Genomic DNA, 15,723 nt, shown 5'->3' with positions numbered 1-15,723 from the left:
AACTTCTTTTCCGCCCGGAAAGTCCTGTTGAAATTTGACCAATCAGAAGAAGATCACAAGGGTCGTCGTTTGAGGGCAACCAATAGGAACGCAAAGACAAATGGCTGCAAAAATTATATTTTTAACGTCCTCGGGTGACCCAGTATCTTATATGGCATCGAATCAGAATGTTGTTCTTCAGGGTCAAAAAATATATTTAACAAATACGTTTTTAACCAGTTTAATTAATTTCTTTCTTTTACCTATGCTTTATCTGATAGTTATGAATGGTTGCTGTTTTTTCACTACTTATTAATGCAACAATAAGTAGCTTTGCTCGCATAATTTCATAAAAATACCAAATATTAGCATACCCCCCCCCCAAAAAAAAAAAAAAATATTCAGTTTAGTATAACGTGTGACATCTAACAGCAAACCACTTCTTTTTCTTAGGTTTACTAAATAGTCACTCAGCTAATCGAACAGTTACTGCACCATCTTTCACCATCTTTTGTTACATGCACGCAAGTTGATCAGAGTTGGATTTTGGTTTTTCTACTTTCTACGTATATTCTTCTGTATGGAAAATGTGCATTTTCCACGGCAGAAGTATCTTAATAGTACCTGTAAAAATTCCTGTGTGACTTTATCAGTCTTGCACATGATTGTGGAGGGGTTTTGGCTCACTCTTCTTTTCAGTTCAGTGAGGATTGCCAGATTTGTTTACGCTTTAGCATTTTAATCAGATTGAGGTCTGGCCTTTGTCTGGGCCACTGCAACACCTTGATTCCTTTCTTTTTCAGCCATTCGGTGATAGATTTGCGGCTGCATTGAGACTACTGTCCTGCTGTATGACCCAGTTAAGCTTTAACTCTCCTCAGATTTGTCTCTAGAAAACTTTAGTGTATAGTGTTCATGGTCCACTCAGTGACTAACTCCTGATTCATGGAAAGCTTCATAACTGTGAATATTTTTAATGTTTTCCACTTGTGAATAATATTTCTCACTGTAAAATAATAAACTTCAAATTGTTTGGAAACAGTCATATATCCCCTCCCAGACTGACTGGCACGCAACGATTGTTTCTCTAAATAATTTGCAGATGTATTTCCTCCATGGAATTACTTGGGGACCAGCAAAACTGCCAAAAAGTTCTGCTTTGAGTCAGCAGTGGGCTGTTACTTACCCTCTTAATTTATTCATTCTGGAATAAAGAGTCGAAACATTGACTCTACATAAGTGATTTTGTGCGTGACTACATCTATGAGTACATATGTTTGTGTAGATATAGGTCGATGTATGTATATATGAATGAGCTGTATAGCTTGTATACATATTAATGCATTGGTGCAATTTACATCTCGATATATGTAGGCCATAAGTTTTGTTGAAAGGAAGATGAATGTTGCAGTCATTTATTTAACAATAAGAAGGGGGAGGGTTATAGCTTATACTTCTTTATACTCCCTTTTTTTTAACATAAAATGCATAAAAGTTGAGTCCCTTACATTCAATTAAAAGCCAGACCTCATCTGTTTAAAAGCCTGGAAACATTCACAAATTCTGCTAAGAATAGTGGTCAAATATCAAGCCAGAATTATTCCAGTAGCTTGTTGATGGCTACCAAAAGCATCTGGTTGAGGTCCAACTTGCTAAGGAAAGTTTAGCAAAATATTAGTGGGTTGTATGTATGTTTGTCTGTATGTATACTTTTGACCTTGTGTGGATTAGACAAAATCCAAAATAAATTCAAACATGTGCACCCAGTTGTTCTTTTTCAAAGACATTAAAGATGTATGCTGTCTAATCATTCGACCTTGGAAAAAGAATAGTTCCAAGAATCAATTAAAATCCCCAAATTACCATGACATTCACACCCATGAGTGGATGTAAACTCTTGACCACAACTGTATCCATCTGTGGAACCAGTGAGGATGCTTTCACACACTGCTTCTTCTTTTTGGCTTGTTTTAAATAATGACACTCTGTAATATGTGATTTTTTTTATTATGTCCAGACAGTAAAACCTTATCATTTAAAGAGGGTGTACCTTTTTTTTTTTTTTTTACCATGGTTATAAGTGTAAAATACTCTACAATAACTGAATAATTCAGTCTCTCAAAATGTGCTACATGTACCGTCAACTGGAAAGGCTATTTAAACTTTCAGCACATGTCAAGAAAGAAATAAAACACAGTGAGCTTAAAATTGAGTCATCTGATTCTAAGATTAACAGAAACATGTCAGATTACTTCACCACATACATCATGTATTTAAAAAAAAGTGTACAGAAAACAAAACCAGTGTTAAAATGGCAGATCTGAAACCAAAGCCCTAAAAAAAAACATGAAAAGGCTGAGAATTGATTGTAGCTGAAACATAATATTATCTTCAAAGTTTTCAATACTCGATGTAAATCATGTATAGAGTTCAAAGTCCAGTCTCTTGGAGCTGTAGAACTGCGATCCCTCCTGGTCCACCCTCCTACAGTAAACACCACTGCTGAAATAGCCTTCATCCACCCAGTCCTGGAAAGACACCAGAAGATAAGATATTTCAAATTTCAAAGCTGAATGTCATTAGTGTTTTTAAAATTCCTTAAACCTAAAAGCTCTTAACTCTATGAGGTTCATTATTACATTGCTCTAGATCCACAACAAACACCTTTACAATTAGGATAATGTACAGTATAAGATGCTATAATCTATTCATTAATTTTCTGCCTCTTATCAGCCGAGACACCCTGACCTCTTCTTCTCAGCCACCTGCTCCAGCACTTCTAGGGGGGAAACCCTCCCAAACAGTCAACCTCACCCTATCTCAGCCCCCTTCCAAAAAGGCTCATTTCTGCTACTTCTATCTGTGATGTCATTCTTTCAATGACTACCCAAAACCATAGCTGAGATTAGGAGCATAGACTGACCAGAGAATCGACACCTTCACACTCTGTCTTCAACACAATCGATCAGTACAGTGTCTGCATTACTGCAGATGCTGCAACAGTCTGAGATACTTCGAGCAGCAACACCTCCCCAACACGGAATGGACACTCCACCCATTCCCAGTTGGAAACCCAGGCCTCAGATTTAGAGGATGAAAAGATTTTTGGTCTAAAAAGATTCGATTACCGTTATCGATGGCCAGAGAGGGAACCATTTCCCTTCTGATTATTTTAAACAGTCACCTACAAACACTTAACAGAAGTCCTGTTATTCAATTTCAAGTAGTTTTAGGAGAGTACCTGCATCTGCTGGCTTGTGAAAGGGCCGTAGACTTCTGAATTATCCTTATTTTCCCACTTGTACTCCCACATCACTTCATCGCTCACTGGATGGAAGGCAAAATGGGATTAAACCAAAAATACAGTCTTTGAAAATTAAAGCAGATAAAATAACTAAATTACCTCTATTATTGTCATCTTTGTCCTCAGCTGTTTCACCATGCTTCTCATCAAACTTGTCAGCAAACATGTCAAGCTCATCTCCTTCCTCCTCCTCACCCCCCACCGCTGGCCGCTTGCTAGTCATGCTCTTTAACATGTAGGCCAGTTTTTCGTAGGTTTGCTGATAGATTTCAAACATCCCGGATCCAACCAGTCGGTCAGCTAGCGCTGTGAGCCGATCAAGCTTTTCTTTATCCCCTTTGGTCTCCTCTGTGGATTTTTCTTCTTCCCTCAGCTTTCCCTTCTTCCGTCCTCCAAGGCCTCCTAACCGACGGAGCGCTGTAGCGACTGTTTCTCCAGGCTGCAGTAGTTCGATGACAGCTTCAGTGAGCTGGTGCTGTGTGAAGGATGCCAGTGGGTCCTCTGGAGGCTCTGCCTCTTCCTCCTCCTCCTCTTCTTCTTGGTCTGCTTGCTGTTCTTCTCTCTGTTTTTCTTCCTCTGCCTCGTCCTCATCACCTGCTCTGCGTGTCCTTTTGGCTCCAAGACCTTTCTTCTTTTTTTTGAAAGGCTGCTCTCTTATTCTCACCTGAAGAAAGAAGAGACTTTTATTACTGAACACTGTTTAAAATATGAAGCACCTGTCACCAAAATGAGATTACAAACTCGTGAAATACAAAGACACCAACACTCAAAAGCAGATTTCGGGCTGAAAAAAGCAGACAAAAAAATAAAAACAGTGAGAGAAAGAATAAACAGTGGTGTAATACAAAGGAACTCAATTACCCAGTCAATGTTATCAAGCCAGTTGTCTCTAATCTGTTGCTCCTTTTTGATGAAATAGTTCCCCTCTGAGTCAAAGTGTCCTTCTTGCATCTCCTCTTCCAGGTTGAAAGGAGTAATAGAAACTCCCTCATCAAAGTCAATGGTTGCTCCCTCTTGACCTGAAAACACAGTTGGCATAGTCGTATTAACCAACTACTCACAAATGATGCTTACGGGTTTTTTCCTGGATTAAAGCGGGTCTTTGGCAAAGCAGTATGTATGTGTTGCTATATTTGCATTTTGTTATTTATGACCATTTATTTCACTTGTGATTTTCCATTGGCTGTGACTAAAAACCCACTGGGGTGCTGCCAAAATTCGCTCTATGTAGGAAAACCCCTGACTGAGCCAAAACAACATCTTTCACTTGCATAGGACAGAAATCAGAGAATTCAGCACCCCTTCTCGCTAAAATGGGTTTGATTTCTTTAAAGTGGGATTAGGTAGGGACACATAATTAAGCACTTTAATCTTGATCAGGACTTTGGATTCCCACAATTAAATGAGTATAATCCTGTGATATTTAGAATACATGCTCCAACAGTTAAAACCTTGACTACCTAACCACATGTGTGAATGTACCACACAAACTGAAATTACCTAGATGTAGTCTGGATGACTAAAACAGTGTTAAAAGACAGATATACAGGGTGGGCCATTTATATGGATACAGCGTAATAACATGGGAATGGTTGGTGATATTAAAGTCCTGTTTGTGGCACATTAGTATATGTGAGGGGGCAAACTCCTCAAGATGGGTGGTGACCATGGTGGCCATTTAGAAGTCGACCATCTTGGATACAACTTTTGTTTTTTCAATAGGAAGAGGGCCATGTGACACAGCAAACTTATTGGTGATGTCACAAGAAAAACAATGGTGTGCTTGGTTTCAACGTAACTTTATTCTTTCATGAGTTATTTACAAGTTTCTGACCACTTATAAAACGTGTTCAATGTGCTGACCATTGTGTTGGATTGTCAATGCAACCCTCTTCTCCCACTCTTCACACACTGATAGCAACACCGCAGGAGAAATGCCAGCACAGGCATCCAGTATCCGTAGTTTCAGGTGCTGCACATCTCGTATCTTCACACCATAGACAATTGTCTTCAGATGACCCCAAAGACAAAAGTCTAAGGGGGTCAGATCGGGAGACCTTGGGGGCCATTCAACTGGCCCACGACGACCAATCCACTTTCCAGGAAACTGTTCATCTAGGAATGCTCATGACCTGGCACCCATAATGTGGTGGTTCACCATCTTGCTGGAAAAACTCAGGGAACGTGCCAGCTTCAGTGCATAAAGAGGGAAACACATCATCATGTAGTAATTTCAAATATCCAGTGGCCTTGAGGTTTCCATTGATGAAGAATGGACCCACTATCGTTGTACCCCATATACCACACCAAACCATCACTTTTGTTGGTCCAACAGTCTTGGAGGGATCCATCCAATGTGGGTTAATGTCAGACCAATAGCGTTGGTTTTGTTTGTTAACTTCACCATTCACATAAAAGTTTGCCTCATCACTGAACAAAATCTTCTGTGTGAACTGAGGGTCCTGTTCCAATTTTTGTTTTTCCCATTCTGCAAATTCTGTGCGCCGATCTGGGTCATCCTCGTTGAGATGCTGCAGTAGCTGGAGTTTGTAAGGGTGACATTTGTGAGTAGCTAATATCCGCCGAAGGGATGTTTGACTAATGCCACTCTCCAGTGACATGCGGCGAGTGCTACGCTGTGGGCTCTTGCTGAATGAAGCTAGGACAGCCACTGATGTTTCTTCTTTAGTGACAGATTTCTTGCATCCACATTTTGGCAAATCCTACACTGAACCAGTTTCACGAAACTTAGCAAGCAGTTTGCTGACTGTAGCATGGGAGATGGGTGGTCTCGCAGGGTGTCTTGCATTGAAATCTGCTGCAATGACCCGGTTACTGCGTTCACCAGATATCAACGCAATTTCGATCCGCTCCTCACGTGTTAACCTCTTCGACATGTCAATGGCTGCGAACACAGAGAAACTTGTAAATAACTCATGAAAGAATAAAGTTATGTTGAAACCAAGCACACCATTGTTTTTCTTGTGACATTACCAATAAGTTTGATGTGTCACATGGCCCTCTTCCTTTTGAAAAAACAAAAGTTGTATCCAAGATGGCCGACTTCTAAATGGCCACCATGGTCACCACCCATCTTGAGGAGTTTGCCTCCTCACATATACTAATGTGCCACAAACAGGACTTTAATATCACCAACCATTCCCATGTTATTACGCTGTATCCATATAAATGGCCCACCCTGTACATGCTCCAACAGTTAAAACCTTGACTACCTAACCACATGTGTGAATGTACCACACAAACTGAAATTACCTAGATGTAGTGTGGATGACTAAAACTGTGTTAAAAGACAGATATACAACAAAAATAAACTGTTTGGCACTGTAGAATTGCATTTGCACTGCATTTCGTTGCCCTGTACCTGTGCATGTGCAATGACAATAAAGTTGAATTCTATTCTATTCTAGAAGGTGTCCCGCTTGTCCCTCAGAGTGACTCATCATTTGGTGTTTCGAAATGCTTTGGGTTTAGCAACTAATGTTAACAAAGTAGAAGTTATATGCAAAGTGCTGTGTGTCTGCACTTTAAAGCAACACAACTAACTAAAAAGACAGTACGACCAATGCATGAAGGCCAAGTAAAACAAGGCAATGCTCAAGTGAATCCTCCAAAATTTGCTCAGATAACACAAGGGTGTACGATGTGTCTCTGTAACTGTTCAGCTGACAAAGACACACTGAAATCACCAGTCAACTAAAACTCATTTGGCCAAAAATTACTGTCAACTTAACAGACCTATGATATGTTATCCCCTTCAGCAATTACTTTTCCAAAGTGGCACTACCTCTACTATACGCAAAACATTCCAGGGGGAAATAAAAGGAATCATAATATCTCATAAAATCCAAATTCTAAGAAATCAAACTGTCCCTTTAAAGAAATAAAGGGACAGTTCTAAATTTGACTCAATGTGGGGGAAATAAACATGTGAAGAGTAAACAGGACCACTTAAGAGTTACAGATACAGCTTAAATAATCAACATACCCTCAACATCATCACTGTCTAAAATATTATATTTGCTGCTGTTTGTGTCCTCTCCTTCATCCTCTTCATCGCTGTCGAGGGAATGTTTACCCTTAAACCTGGAGCCTGGTCCGCTGACAGCTTCACAACTCTATTTCGAGAGTAGAAGAAAAATAAAAATAACACAAATATTTCACCAAGTGAATTGAAATGACATAAAAAAGATGTATTGACTACTCCTATTTCATCAATTAGTTTTTGAAAAATAAACAAAACAGACACACACACAGAGTAGTGTGCTTTTAATGGTTTCGTCCAAAGAAAAAAATAAATAAAAAGGCTCTAACATTTTATTAAATGTGCCAAAGCACACGAAAAACTCTCTCAGTTAATGCTGCTTCTGCTGTGGTCAAATTGAATTCTTCGGCCACCAAATATAGTCTTTACTAGAGTAAAGGTTATTTGCTTATACGATGCATCTGTGTTTTTAGGATGACTATGAACTACAAATGACTGAGGTTTTTAATGTCATCAATTATATTTGCTGCACAATAATTCCATCCTGGGAAAGAACAGCTCAAAAAAAGCCGTTAAAAGCCCAAATTTAGCATGACATTCACGCCCTGACTGTATGTAAACATCTGCAGCTTTGCACTTGCTTTGAGCATCTCTGGTACAGATGCTTATGTGGCGTTAAGCTGTCTCTTTAGAACATGTTGCTAACTAGTTTGTTACATCAAAAGCTGAAACACTGCTAAATGACCACACATTTGCGTTTTTCAATACACTAAATACATAATAGATAAACACAGGCCAATATGTTGACATCAGATTATTTCACTCTACGAAAGTTAGTGTTAGCACCACCTAACTTTCTATTATTATTGACTATATACACAACTGTATGCATGACACTGACAAATACTTCAGAGCTAAATTTCGGTAACTGACTTATACTGGCGCATTATTGTGCCATTTTAACATTGGAGATATCGAAAGTACGTGTGTGTGATGCTTGGCTGTAAACAACTAGTAAGAATCTAATTGCACTACAAAATAATTATTGCTAACCTATGCCACCACAGCAGTCTATACTTTTTAAATAACCGTGTAAAGAAGACAGCATTACCTTTTTATTCGGGACATCGTCTTCGAGGTCAAACTCTCCGTTGCCATCCTCAAATGTTACTTTTCTTTTCGACATGGTGCTACAGGAGGAAAAACAGTGACTCTTTTATTCCCGTGAAGTGGAGGTGAAGGTGAGCTGTGATGTTACTTGAGCAGTTTTATGAAACTTTTAAGGCGCGTAGCCCTGTAACGTTGTAATAATTAGCCCTGAACATGCAACTCAGGTTAGCTCTGTGGCTAACATGTTAGCCAAAAACATGAGCTACAAACCACATGCAAATATTACATCTCAAAACGCCTTTGTAGATGTGAAATAACATTTACTGAGTATAATGTTTGCACGCTATAGGTGAAATATGAAAAAGAATCTATTAAAATAATGTTTTGCTGTAAAATGATGTAAAAACTTGCCGAAAATTATTCAAACGACGTTCGTTTTCGACTCAGTTTCTTCTTTTCATGTTTTCACGTTGTCGTTAACAAACAGCGATACGGCGCACTACCGCCACCAGCTGACGAGGAGTATGAATTGGCTTGTATTGTCTTGATGCATGCTCAATCATCCAGGTAAGTAAAAATCCCAAAAGTTGATTCTGTTTACTTAATCATCCACTGAAAACGCTAGATGAACAGAATCAGCTTTTGGGGAATTGGATCGTATATTTCAGAAATACGTGTATTACAGACGTATATAGTGAGTTGTGTGTGAGGCTGGACAATTAGAAAGGAGAAAAGAACTTGTTACGATTGGTTAGGCAGAGAGGTCGGGCTGGATGGGATTTAGTTGTTAAAGATAGAGATAGAAAAGTACTAATGAGTAAAGAGAAAGTTCTTAGACTTAGAGGTGGCAATGAAGGAAGAAAATGCGTGAGATAGGAGAATAGTTAGTGAAAGTCAGTAGGAGCAAGACAGAATACATGTGTGTGAATCAGAGGCGGGTGTAACAGTGAAGCTCCAAATGCTAGAGGTTGTGAAAGTGGATGGGTTCAAATACCTGGGATCAACCATCCAAACTAAAGGACAATGCTCTAAAGAGGTGAAAAAGAGAGTGCAGGCAGGGGAGTGTTGGTGGATACAAGTGTCAGGGCTGATGAGTAACAGAAAAAAAGCAGCAAGAAAGATTTACAAGGTGGTAGTGAGAGATGCCATGATGTGAAGACTGTGGCACTTACAAAAATACAGGAGGCAGCGATGAATATCCAAAGTATATAAGACATCCAAGGCCTTATATACCAAGAAAGGGCTCCTCAGTGTATAAGGCCTTTGATGTCTTTACACGTTGGAGCCTTTTAGATTCTAAATTCTCTGAGGGCCATAAGGATAAAAAGGATAAGTGGATGTCAAAAACAGACACAAGCAAAGAAACGATGAGCTACATTTTCAGGAGGCCATTTAATGTTTTTCTGCTTTTAGATATATGGATAAATATATACTTTTTCTGAACAAAGTTCAAGATACAAGGGACATTTGCCTCACATACAATGAGAGACTTGATCTAAACTTAACTGATATTAAGTTTAGATCAAGTGACAGAAAATACAGAAGTGAGAGGGCTGAGCATCTCACTTCCAGGTAGCACTTCTTGTCAGTAAGGTTGGTTTCAACTGCCGGTGTATGACCCATCAGCTCAAAGCAGACTCAAGCGCAGAGGCGAGAGAATATAATGTTACCAGGGTTTTGTTACCAGGAAGTGGGTCGAGTTATTTATATTTCAACGCTCGTCCTCTTGTTCATGAGGGAGAACCGGTGGTAGTAACCTGAAACTATACATTCAAACATTGTCTGGATCTGGAGGAGAACAATCGGCTTCACAAGCAGGAATGACAGGAATCAAAGAAAATATGTGCGAATGTAATTAAGGTAAAGTCCACGCGAGAGGGCAAACTGACCCCGTGAGCGATTTATCATTGGCAGGGGTGAGTCTGAGACACCGTTTTCTATTATGTCACTGTTGTTTATAGTTACTAGACAAGAGTGTCGGATTTTGGTCGATACAATTTAGCTGCACAGCTATACACCTGTTTTCACTGTGACTGTAACTTACTTATAGAAAAAGCTCGTAATGGTTGAAAAAGCAGTATGAACACAGCAGTACAGCAGTAATAAATTTACTGTGTTGGATCTAGTTTTTACTGCTGTATATGCAAGTATTGCAGTTTTTCGGTTCCTCCGTGACATGACATGGCGAGATTATTTAGCGTGGCTTAAATGGCTTAAAATTCATTCAAATCACATTTAAAAGACATTAAAATCAAAAGCAAAAAGTTAAAGGTACACAAACCAATTAAAGTTAAATAATCTGTATACTTTTAATATTTGCAGACTGTTTCACTAGAAACAGAAGATAAAATCTGCCTTGCTTGGTTTCACTGTAATAGGGAAAACAGAGTAAGCTTGACTCTGATGACCTGAAATATCATTGCTTAATTTTTTCGAATTATTTATTTAGTTTTGAGTCCGTTTTTTGAGTTTTTTCTATTGTTTCAAAATGTTTCATTTTGTGTTGCTACGTTGTGGATGCGGTCGACTCACAGTCATGTAGAAAAATCAAAGCCTTGTGTAAAATCAGGCAGGTCATGTTAATAAATGTAACTAACCTGACACTGACTAAAAATGATGTTAGTTTTATTAGTGCACATACTTTTCATAATTTTCATCAAGTATTTTTTCATTTTTATTTGTTTTCTTGAACACCTGCCTTTACTTTTTAACTTTCATGGATGTTTTGTATCATACCAACAAATCCATTTTGCTTTGACACACATAAAACAAGTACAGTAATTTAAGGGCCATGCATGTTTTGCCGTATCACTCTTCTGTCATGTGTTCGTTACATCTAGTGCAGATTTTGGTATAAATATCATCCGAATGCATCAGCGCTTTCTCCTTTTCAGGTGTTGTGATGAAGCTTCATGAGAAGATTTTAACCCATTACCTCTCGTGCACATCTCCAGTGGATAAAGAGGGATATCTCAACAAAAGGGTTTGAGATGATATACATCATAAACAATGTGAAATCACTTTTCATGTGCAAATACAATCTTTTGACTTCATTTATCTTAAATGTCCCCGTAGAAAAAACGAAATGACACCTACCACCGGCGGTGGTTTGTCCTGAAGGCAAACTTGCTTTTTTACCAGGAGCGCCCAGCTGACAGACACCTGCTGGGTGTCATTGTGCTGGAAGGGTGTGCTGTTCAGCACTCGGAGACCGATGGACATTTTACCTTCTCCCTGGTGTTTGGGCCTGGACTCAAAACCTACAGATTTGCAGCAATAGATCGCCAGGGTCAAGAGAGTTGGGTGAAAGCTCTCCACTCAGCCAGCCACTGTTACCTCTCCATGGTGGTGAAAGACCTAGCGAGACAGTATGAAGGTGTGTTAGGAGTACTGCCACCTATACATCAAATTCTCATGTGTTTTTTGCTTTCAATCAGCCATTTTTATATGTTTTTAATCTATGGTTTGCCCAGCACTTAAACAGCTCACTGAGCTTTTAAAAAATATATAAAAATAGAATAGTCTGGTTTATTTACAGCAAGTTATTTCCCCTAGTCCTGAAATATCACAGCACATAACCTGAATTTAAAATTTAACTGTTGAAATTTTTACACTTTATATATACAAGCAGGGTTCTCTGTTCATATTTTGGTTTCTATTCACAGAAGCTAAGCGGCAGCAAAGCCTGGGTGAGTCCCACCCCTCTGTCAGTGCCCTCAAGCTGCCCACAAACAGCTTCTTATTCACCACAATGCAGCAAACAGCAGTAGTCAGAGAGGGGAGGAGCTTCAGTGCCAGCACCCTTTTACAAGCACCTTCCATACCAGCTAAAGTAGTGGCAAAAAAATCCCCCAAACTCTGGACCAGGAGACATGCTTGTGTCACACCTCTTAATGGACCAGCACCTTTGTATGGGGAGTGGCCTTTGGTGGGATTTGACCTGTTCGAGGATTTTAGCAAACTCCATGATTATTATGGCCAGGAAGTGAAGAAAGTGCGAGAGGACTGGCTGAAAAGTCGTCAAAAAGAAGAGGACCACACTGATCAAGATCTTATTGACCTGGGGTGAAAGAAAAAAGAGTTTAGTGTTTCCTTAGGAGGAACTGAGATGGGGTGAGTCATGTGTGTCAAAGAGGAAGCGAGCCTGTTTTAGTATTTTGACATTTTTGGCAGACACCTGACATCTGTCTGATCAACGCCGGTCATTTTTTAGATTAGCTTTAAACTCTTTGCAGAAAGTTCCGATTTTCTAGATTCTGTGAAGAAAACACACTGGAATGTAAAGCAGGGTAGATGCTGTTCAAAGGGGCCTTTTCTTTTTATATTTTATGGCAATATTTTACACCTGTGATTTTCTTGCTGTGGGATGCCCACCATGATGCAGTGTTAAATAAAAGAGTATTATATGAAATTCACTGTACGATCAAATAAAACATGTCTATTGTTTTTTTATGACTTGTAACTGGTTCGTTGGCATGTTGACACACAACTTTGATGCACAAAATACAAATAAACATAACTCCTAAGAGCCCCTTCTTAAATCTACGCCTGTGATTAACAGTGGTGGTAAGAAAGTCCATGTTCTGAAGGAAGATGAGCTTAAATACCATCCAAAGCAAAAGAAAGGAGAGAGTGCAAGCATGAGTGTCACCGGTGATTTGTGACAGAAGGATGGCAGCAAGAGTGAAAGGGAAGGTTTAGAAGATGGTAGCGAGACCGGCTACCATGTATGGTTTGGAGATGATTGCACTGACAAAAATACAAGAGGTGACAGAGTTGAGGATGTTAAGCTTTTCATTTGCAGGTTAGAAATCAGTACATCAGAGGGACAGATCAGAAAGTCAGAGCGGCAAGGCTGAGGTGGTTTGGGCATGTAAAGAGCAGGGATTGTGGATACACTGGACAAAGGGTGGAGGAAAACCACAGAGAAGATTCATGGATGTAGTGAAGGAGGGTTTCTGTGACAGAGGAGGTAGATGAGCCGCTGTGGTGATTTCTAAAAGGAGCAGCCGAAAGAAGAAGAAGCAGTGGATGGATGACTGAGAACCTGCACAGAGAAGAAGAAGCAATGAAGGAACATGAACAGTAGAGGGAGCTGCAGGCACAGTGTGTGACTGACTGATTTATAGACGCATGCAAGAGACACAAAGAATGCAGCTGGTGTTACATATTTAAGAAAATTTAGTGGATTTAGTTAAGTTAGTTGCTGCTTACTTTTATCAGCAGCGTCCACAATTCAGCTGTCCTGCAACTTGAAAAACAACAACAGACACCTGAAGTGCTTTTGAAATTCACTGAATGGCGACTGATGTAACACAATCACAGATGGACTCAAATAACCAAATAGAGTAACCTCAGACTGGACGGTGATCAAACACACATTATGACATTACAAACTCTCATGTCTCCCGTGTCACTCCAATTTGCTAAGACCGTCTTCCCCATAGGTCAAGCAGGGAGCTTCTCCACATTCCAGACCCTACATACACACATACCAATCATCCAGAAATGATAGATGGCTTCTCAAGAGCGTGGTGGGATGCGTCACATTACAGCACAGGCACCTGCAATGTACACACATATCTGTATGAAAGCATTCCCTCGCCACAGCGGCGATTAAACACAATGTGCAGACGGTGAAGTCAGTAAACTGCAGCAGTTGACACATCTGTGAAAAGTTTGAGATGTTACAGCTCGTTTGCATATTTCTTAAGAAGTGCTTGACACTCGTGTCCAACTAGAAGGGCCAGTTTGAAGAAAATGATTATTGTGGGAGCAGATTATGGAGCCGCTTTTAAAGCTAAAACACAGAGTTTCAGTGTAGTTTAATATGGCGCTGCACGTGTTGGCACTGTCACCTCACAGTAAAAAGGTTCCTGGTTTGAATCATTGTTTCTGCGTGGAGTTGCCTGCTTCAGTTTCCTCCCACAGTGCATTTCGTCTCATGTATGAGCGATAAATGAAGTGTACAGAAAAAAATATATACAGGCAAATCTTATCTTATCCACTTCTTCCTCTTAAAAGTAAAAACTGACACCATGTGGTGTGATACATATAACTCCTGCAACGAGATGTTGATGGTCTAGTGAAACAGAGGTCAAAGGTCAACAAGAATACAAAGTAAGTACTGAGACTCAGACCCTGGAATTCCTGCACGTCCAGTGAAAACAAACACCAGCCTAATTCAGATTACTGAGGGACTGGAAACCAGTGAAAAGCAGAGATGTGACTCATCGGTGGCTGGTGGGGAGATAAGTGGAAACACAAACAGTCTCAACCACAGAACAAAAATAAATGTGCCTGATTAATGAAATGAAAACAGATTATCTCTGAAGTAGATTTGGATATAAAACCTGAAAGAGCAAATGAAGGAAAGCATTTTGCTATTTGGGGGGGGGGGGTGGCGGCACGTCGACAGACTGTTAGGTTTATTTAGCTATTTTGGTCGCACTCAGCTGTCCCTTTTATGCTCTTCTGGGAATGTCTGCTGCCATCACCCTGCCAAGTAATCCCTTTATATTTAAGGGGGTGGGAGCCTGAGGGGTAGATGGTGTGAGAGGGGGCCAAACAGGTGGGAAAGTGTTCATGACTGTAACCAATCAGAAAACACACACCTCTGTAGTGATGAGAAGGCAGAGCCTCAGACAGAGATTAATGGTGCTTTCAATTGTCTGGCATGTTGTCGTACATTTAAGGCTCGCAACACCCCTTCAGAAACAACAAACACACAAAAAATGAGAAAAAAACGACTTACACAAAAGAGCAACTCACACTACACATTGCAAATTAATTGCCATTCTGCTTGTAAAAGGTAGTATTGTAGTTTTCAGGCCTCAAAATTAATCTTATATATGAAGCGACTATCTGCTTCCACAATCAAAATTGTATTTAACTAAGGGACAACATATAAATGTACATGTTTAAAAATTAAATTACTGGTGTGCAAACCTTTTGGCTTATGACTATGATGTCTTTGTTTAGTCCAATAAAAAAACTAAGTTAAATATTGAAAGTTAAGTGAAGTTAAATTATCCCTGCCAGGTATTAAGTATCTAATTAAGCCACACATTATGTAATATCTCATTTTTCTCTAGGATTAAACTTTTATTAATAATTTAAGGACATTTTCTTAAAATTACTTTCCGAATGCAGGAAGTATTCGTACATTGCTCTTTTGCTACTAAATAAATGTTTCAGGCATTTCATGTATCACCCCCTGTATATCTGTGACCTACAATAGCAGAAATTGTTTAATTATTTCAATTACATTATTAATTATTATAAACATAACAATTATGTTGTTTTTATTATTTTTCATTTGTTCATG

The 15,723-nt window shown here is 39.4% G+C and overlaps 2 protein-coding genes across 4 annotated transcripts; one reads left to right on the top strand and one right to left on the bottom strand.

The window, feature by feature from the left end:
* Positions 1–1,967: 1,967 nt before the first annotated feature.
* cd2bp2 (CD2 (cytoplasmic tail) binding protein 2) lies at positions 1,968–8,938 on the bottom strand. The gene is made up of 7 exons (XM_004552449.5): positions 8,808–8,938; positions 8,398–8,476; positions 7,290–7,419; positions 4,145–4,302; positions 3,383–3,947; positions 3,221–3,306; positions 1,968–2,507 (listed from the first exon to the last, which is right to left on the bottom strand). The coding sequence occupies exons 2-7, from the start codon at positions 8,470–8,472 to the stop codon at positions 2,397–2,399; spliced, it is 1,125 nt and encodes a 374-aa protein (XP_004552506.1). The 5' UTR covers positions 8,473–8,476; positions 8,808–8,938; the 3' UTR covers positions 1,968–2,396.
* Positions 8,412–12,923, top strand: pheta2 (PH domain containing endocytic trafficking adaptor 2). 3 transcript variants are annotated; one of them, XM_076883400.1, is made up of 5 exons: positions 8,412–8,527; positions 8,884–8,963; positions 11,291–11,379; positions 11,472–11,772; positions 12,062–12,923. In XM_076883400.1, the coding sequence occupies exons 2-5, from the start codon at positions 8,948–8,950 to the stop codon at positions 12,463–12,465; spliced, it is 810 nt and encodes a 269-aa protein (XP_076739515.1). In that variant the 5' UTR covers positions 8,412–8,527; positions 8,884–8,947; the 3' UTR covers positions 12,466–12,923. The 3 variants fall into 3 exon arrangements, with proteins under 3 accessions (XP_076739515.1, XP_004552508.1, XP_004552507.1); XM_004552451.3 differs by lacking the exon at positions 8,884–8,963 and having other exon boundaries at positions 8,418–8,527; XM_004552450.5 differs by lacking the exons at positions 8,412–8,527; positions 8,884–8,963 and adding an exon at positions 9,928–10,312.
* The last annotated feature ends 2,800 nt before the right edge of the window (positions 12,924–15,723 follow it).

The sequence above is a fragment of the Maylandia zebra genome, linkage group LG4 (assembly GCF_041146795.1).
Source record: "Maylandia zebra isolate NMK-2024a linkage group LG4, Mzebra_GT3a, whole genome shotgun sequence".
Taxonomy (NCBI): domain Eukaryota; kingdom Metazoa; phylum Chordata; class Actinopteri; order Cichliformes; family Cichlidae; genus Maylandia; species Maylandia zebra.
Note: the sequence above shows the minus strand (reverse complement) of the source record. Positions and strands in the feature narration are given on the sequence as shown.

Excerpts from the sequence above, each read along its gene's own strand:
- cd2bp2 (XM_004552449.5), bottom strand. The coding sequence starts at position 8,472 with ATGTCGAAAAGAAAAGTAACATTTGAGGATGGCAACGGAGAGTTTGAC. Across the intron at positions 3,948-4,144 it reads GGCTTGATAACATTGACTGG|GTGAGAATAAGAGAGCAGCC; the intron begins GTAATTGAGTTC and ends TTCTTTCTTCAG. Across the intron at positions 3,307-3,382 it reads CAAAGATGACAATAATAGAG|TGAGCGATGAAGTGATGTGG; the intron begins GTAATTTAGTTA and ends CCTTCCATCCAG.
- pheta2 (XM_076883400.1), top strand. Across the intron at positions 11,380-11,471 it reads AGGGATATCTCAACAAAAGG|AAAAAACGAAATGACACCTA; the intron begins GTTTGAGATGAT and ends ATGTCCCCGTAG. Across the intron at positions 11,773-12,061 it reads CCTAGCGAGACAGTATGAAG|AAGCTAAGCGGCAGCAAAGC; the intron begins GTGTGTTAGGAG and ends TTCTATTCACAG.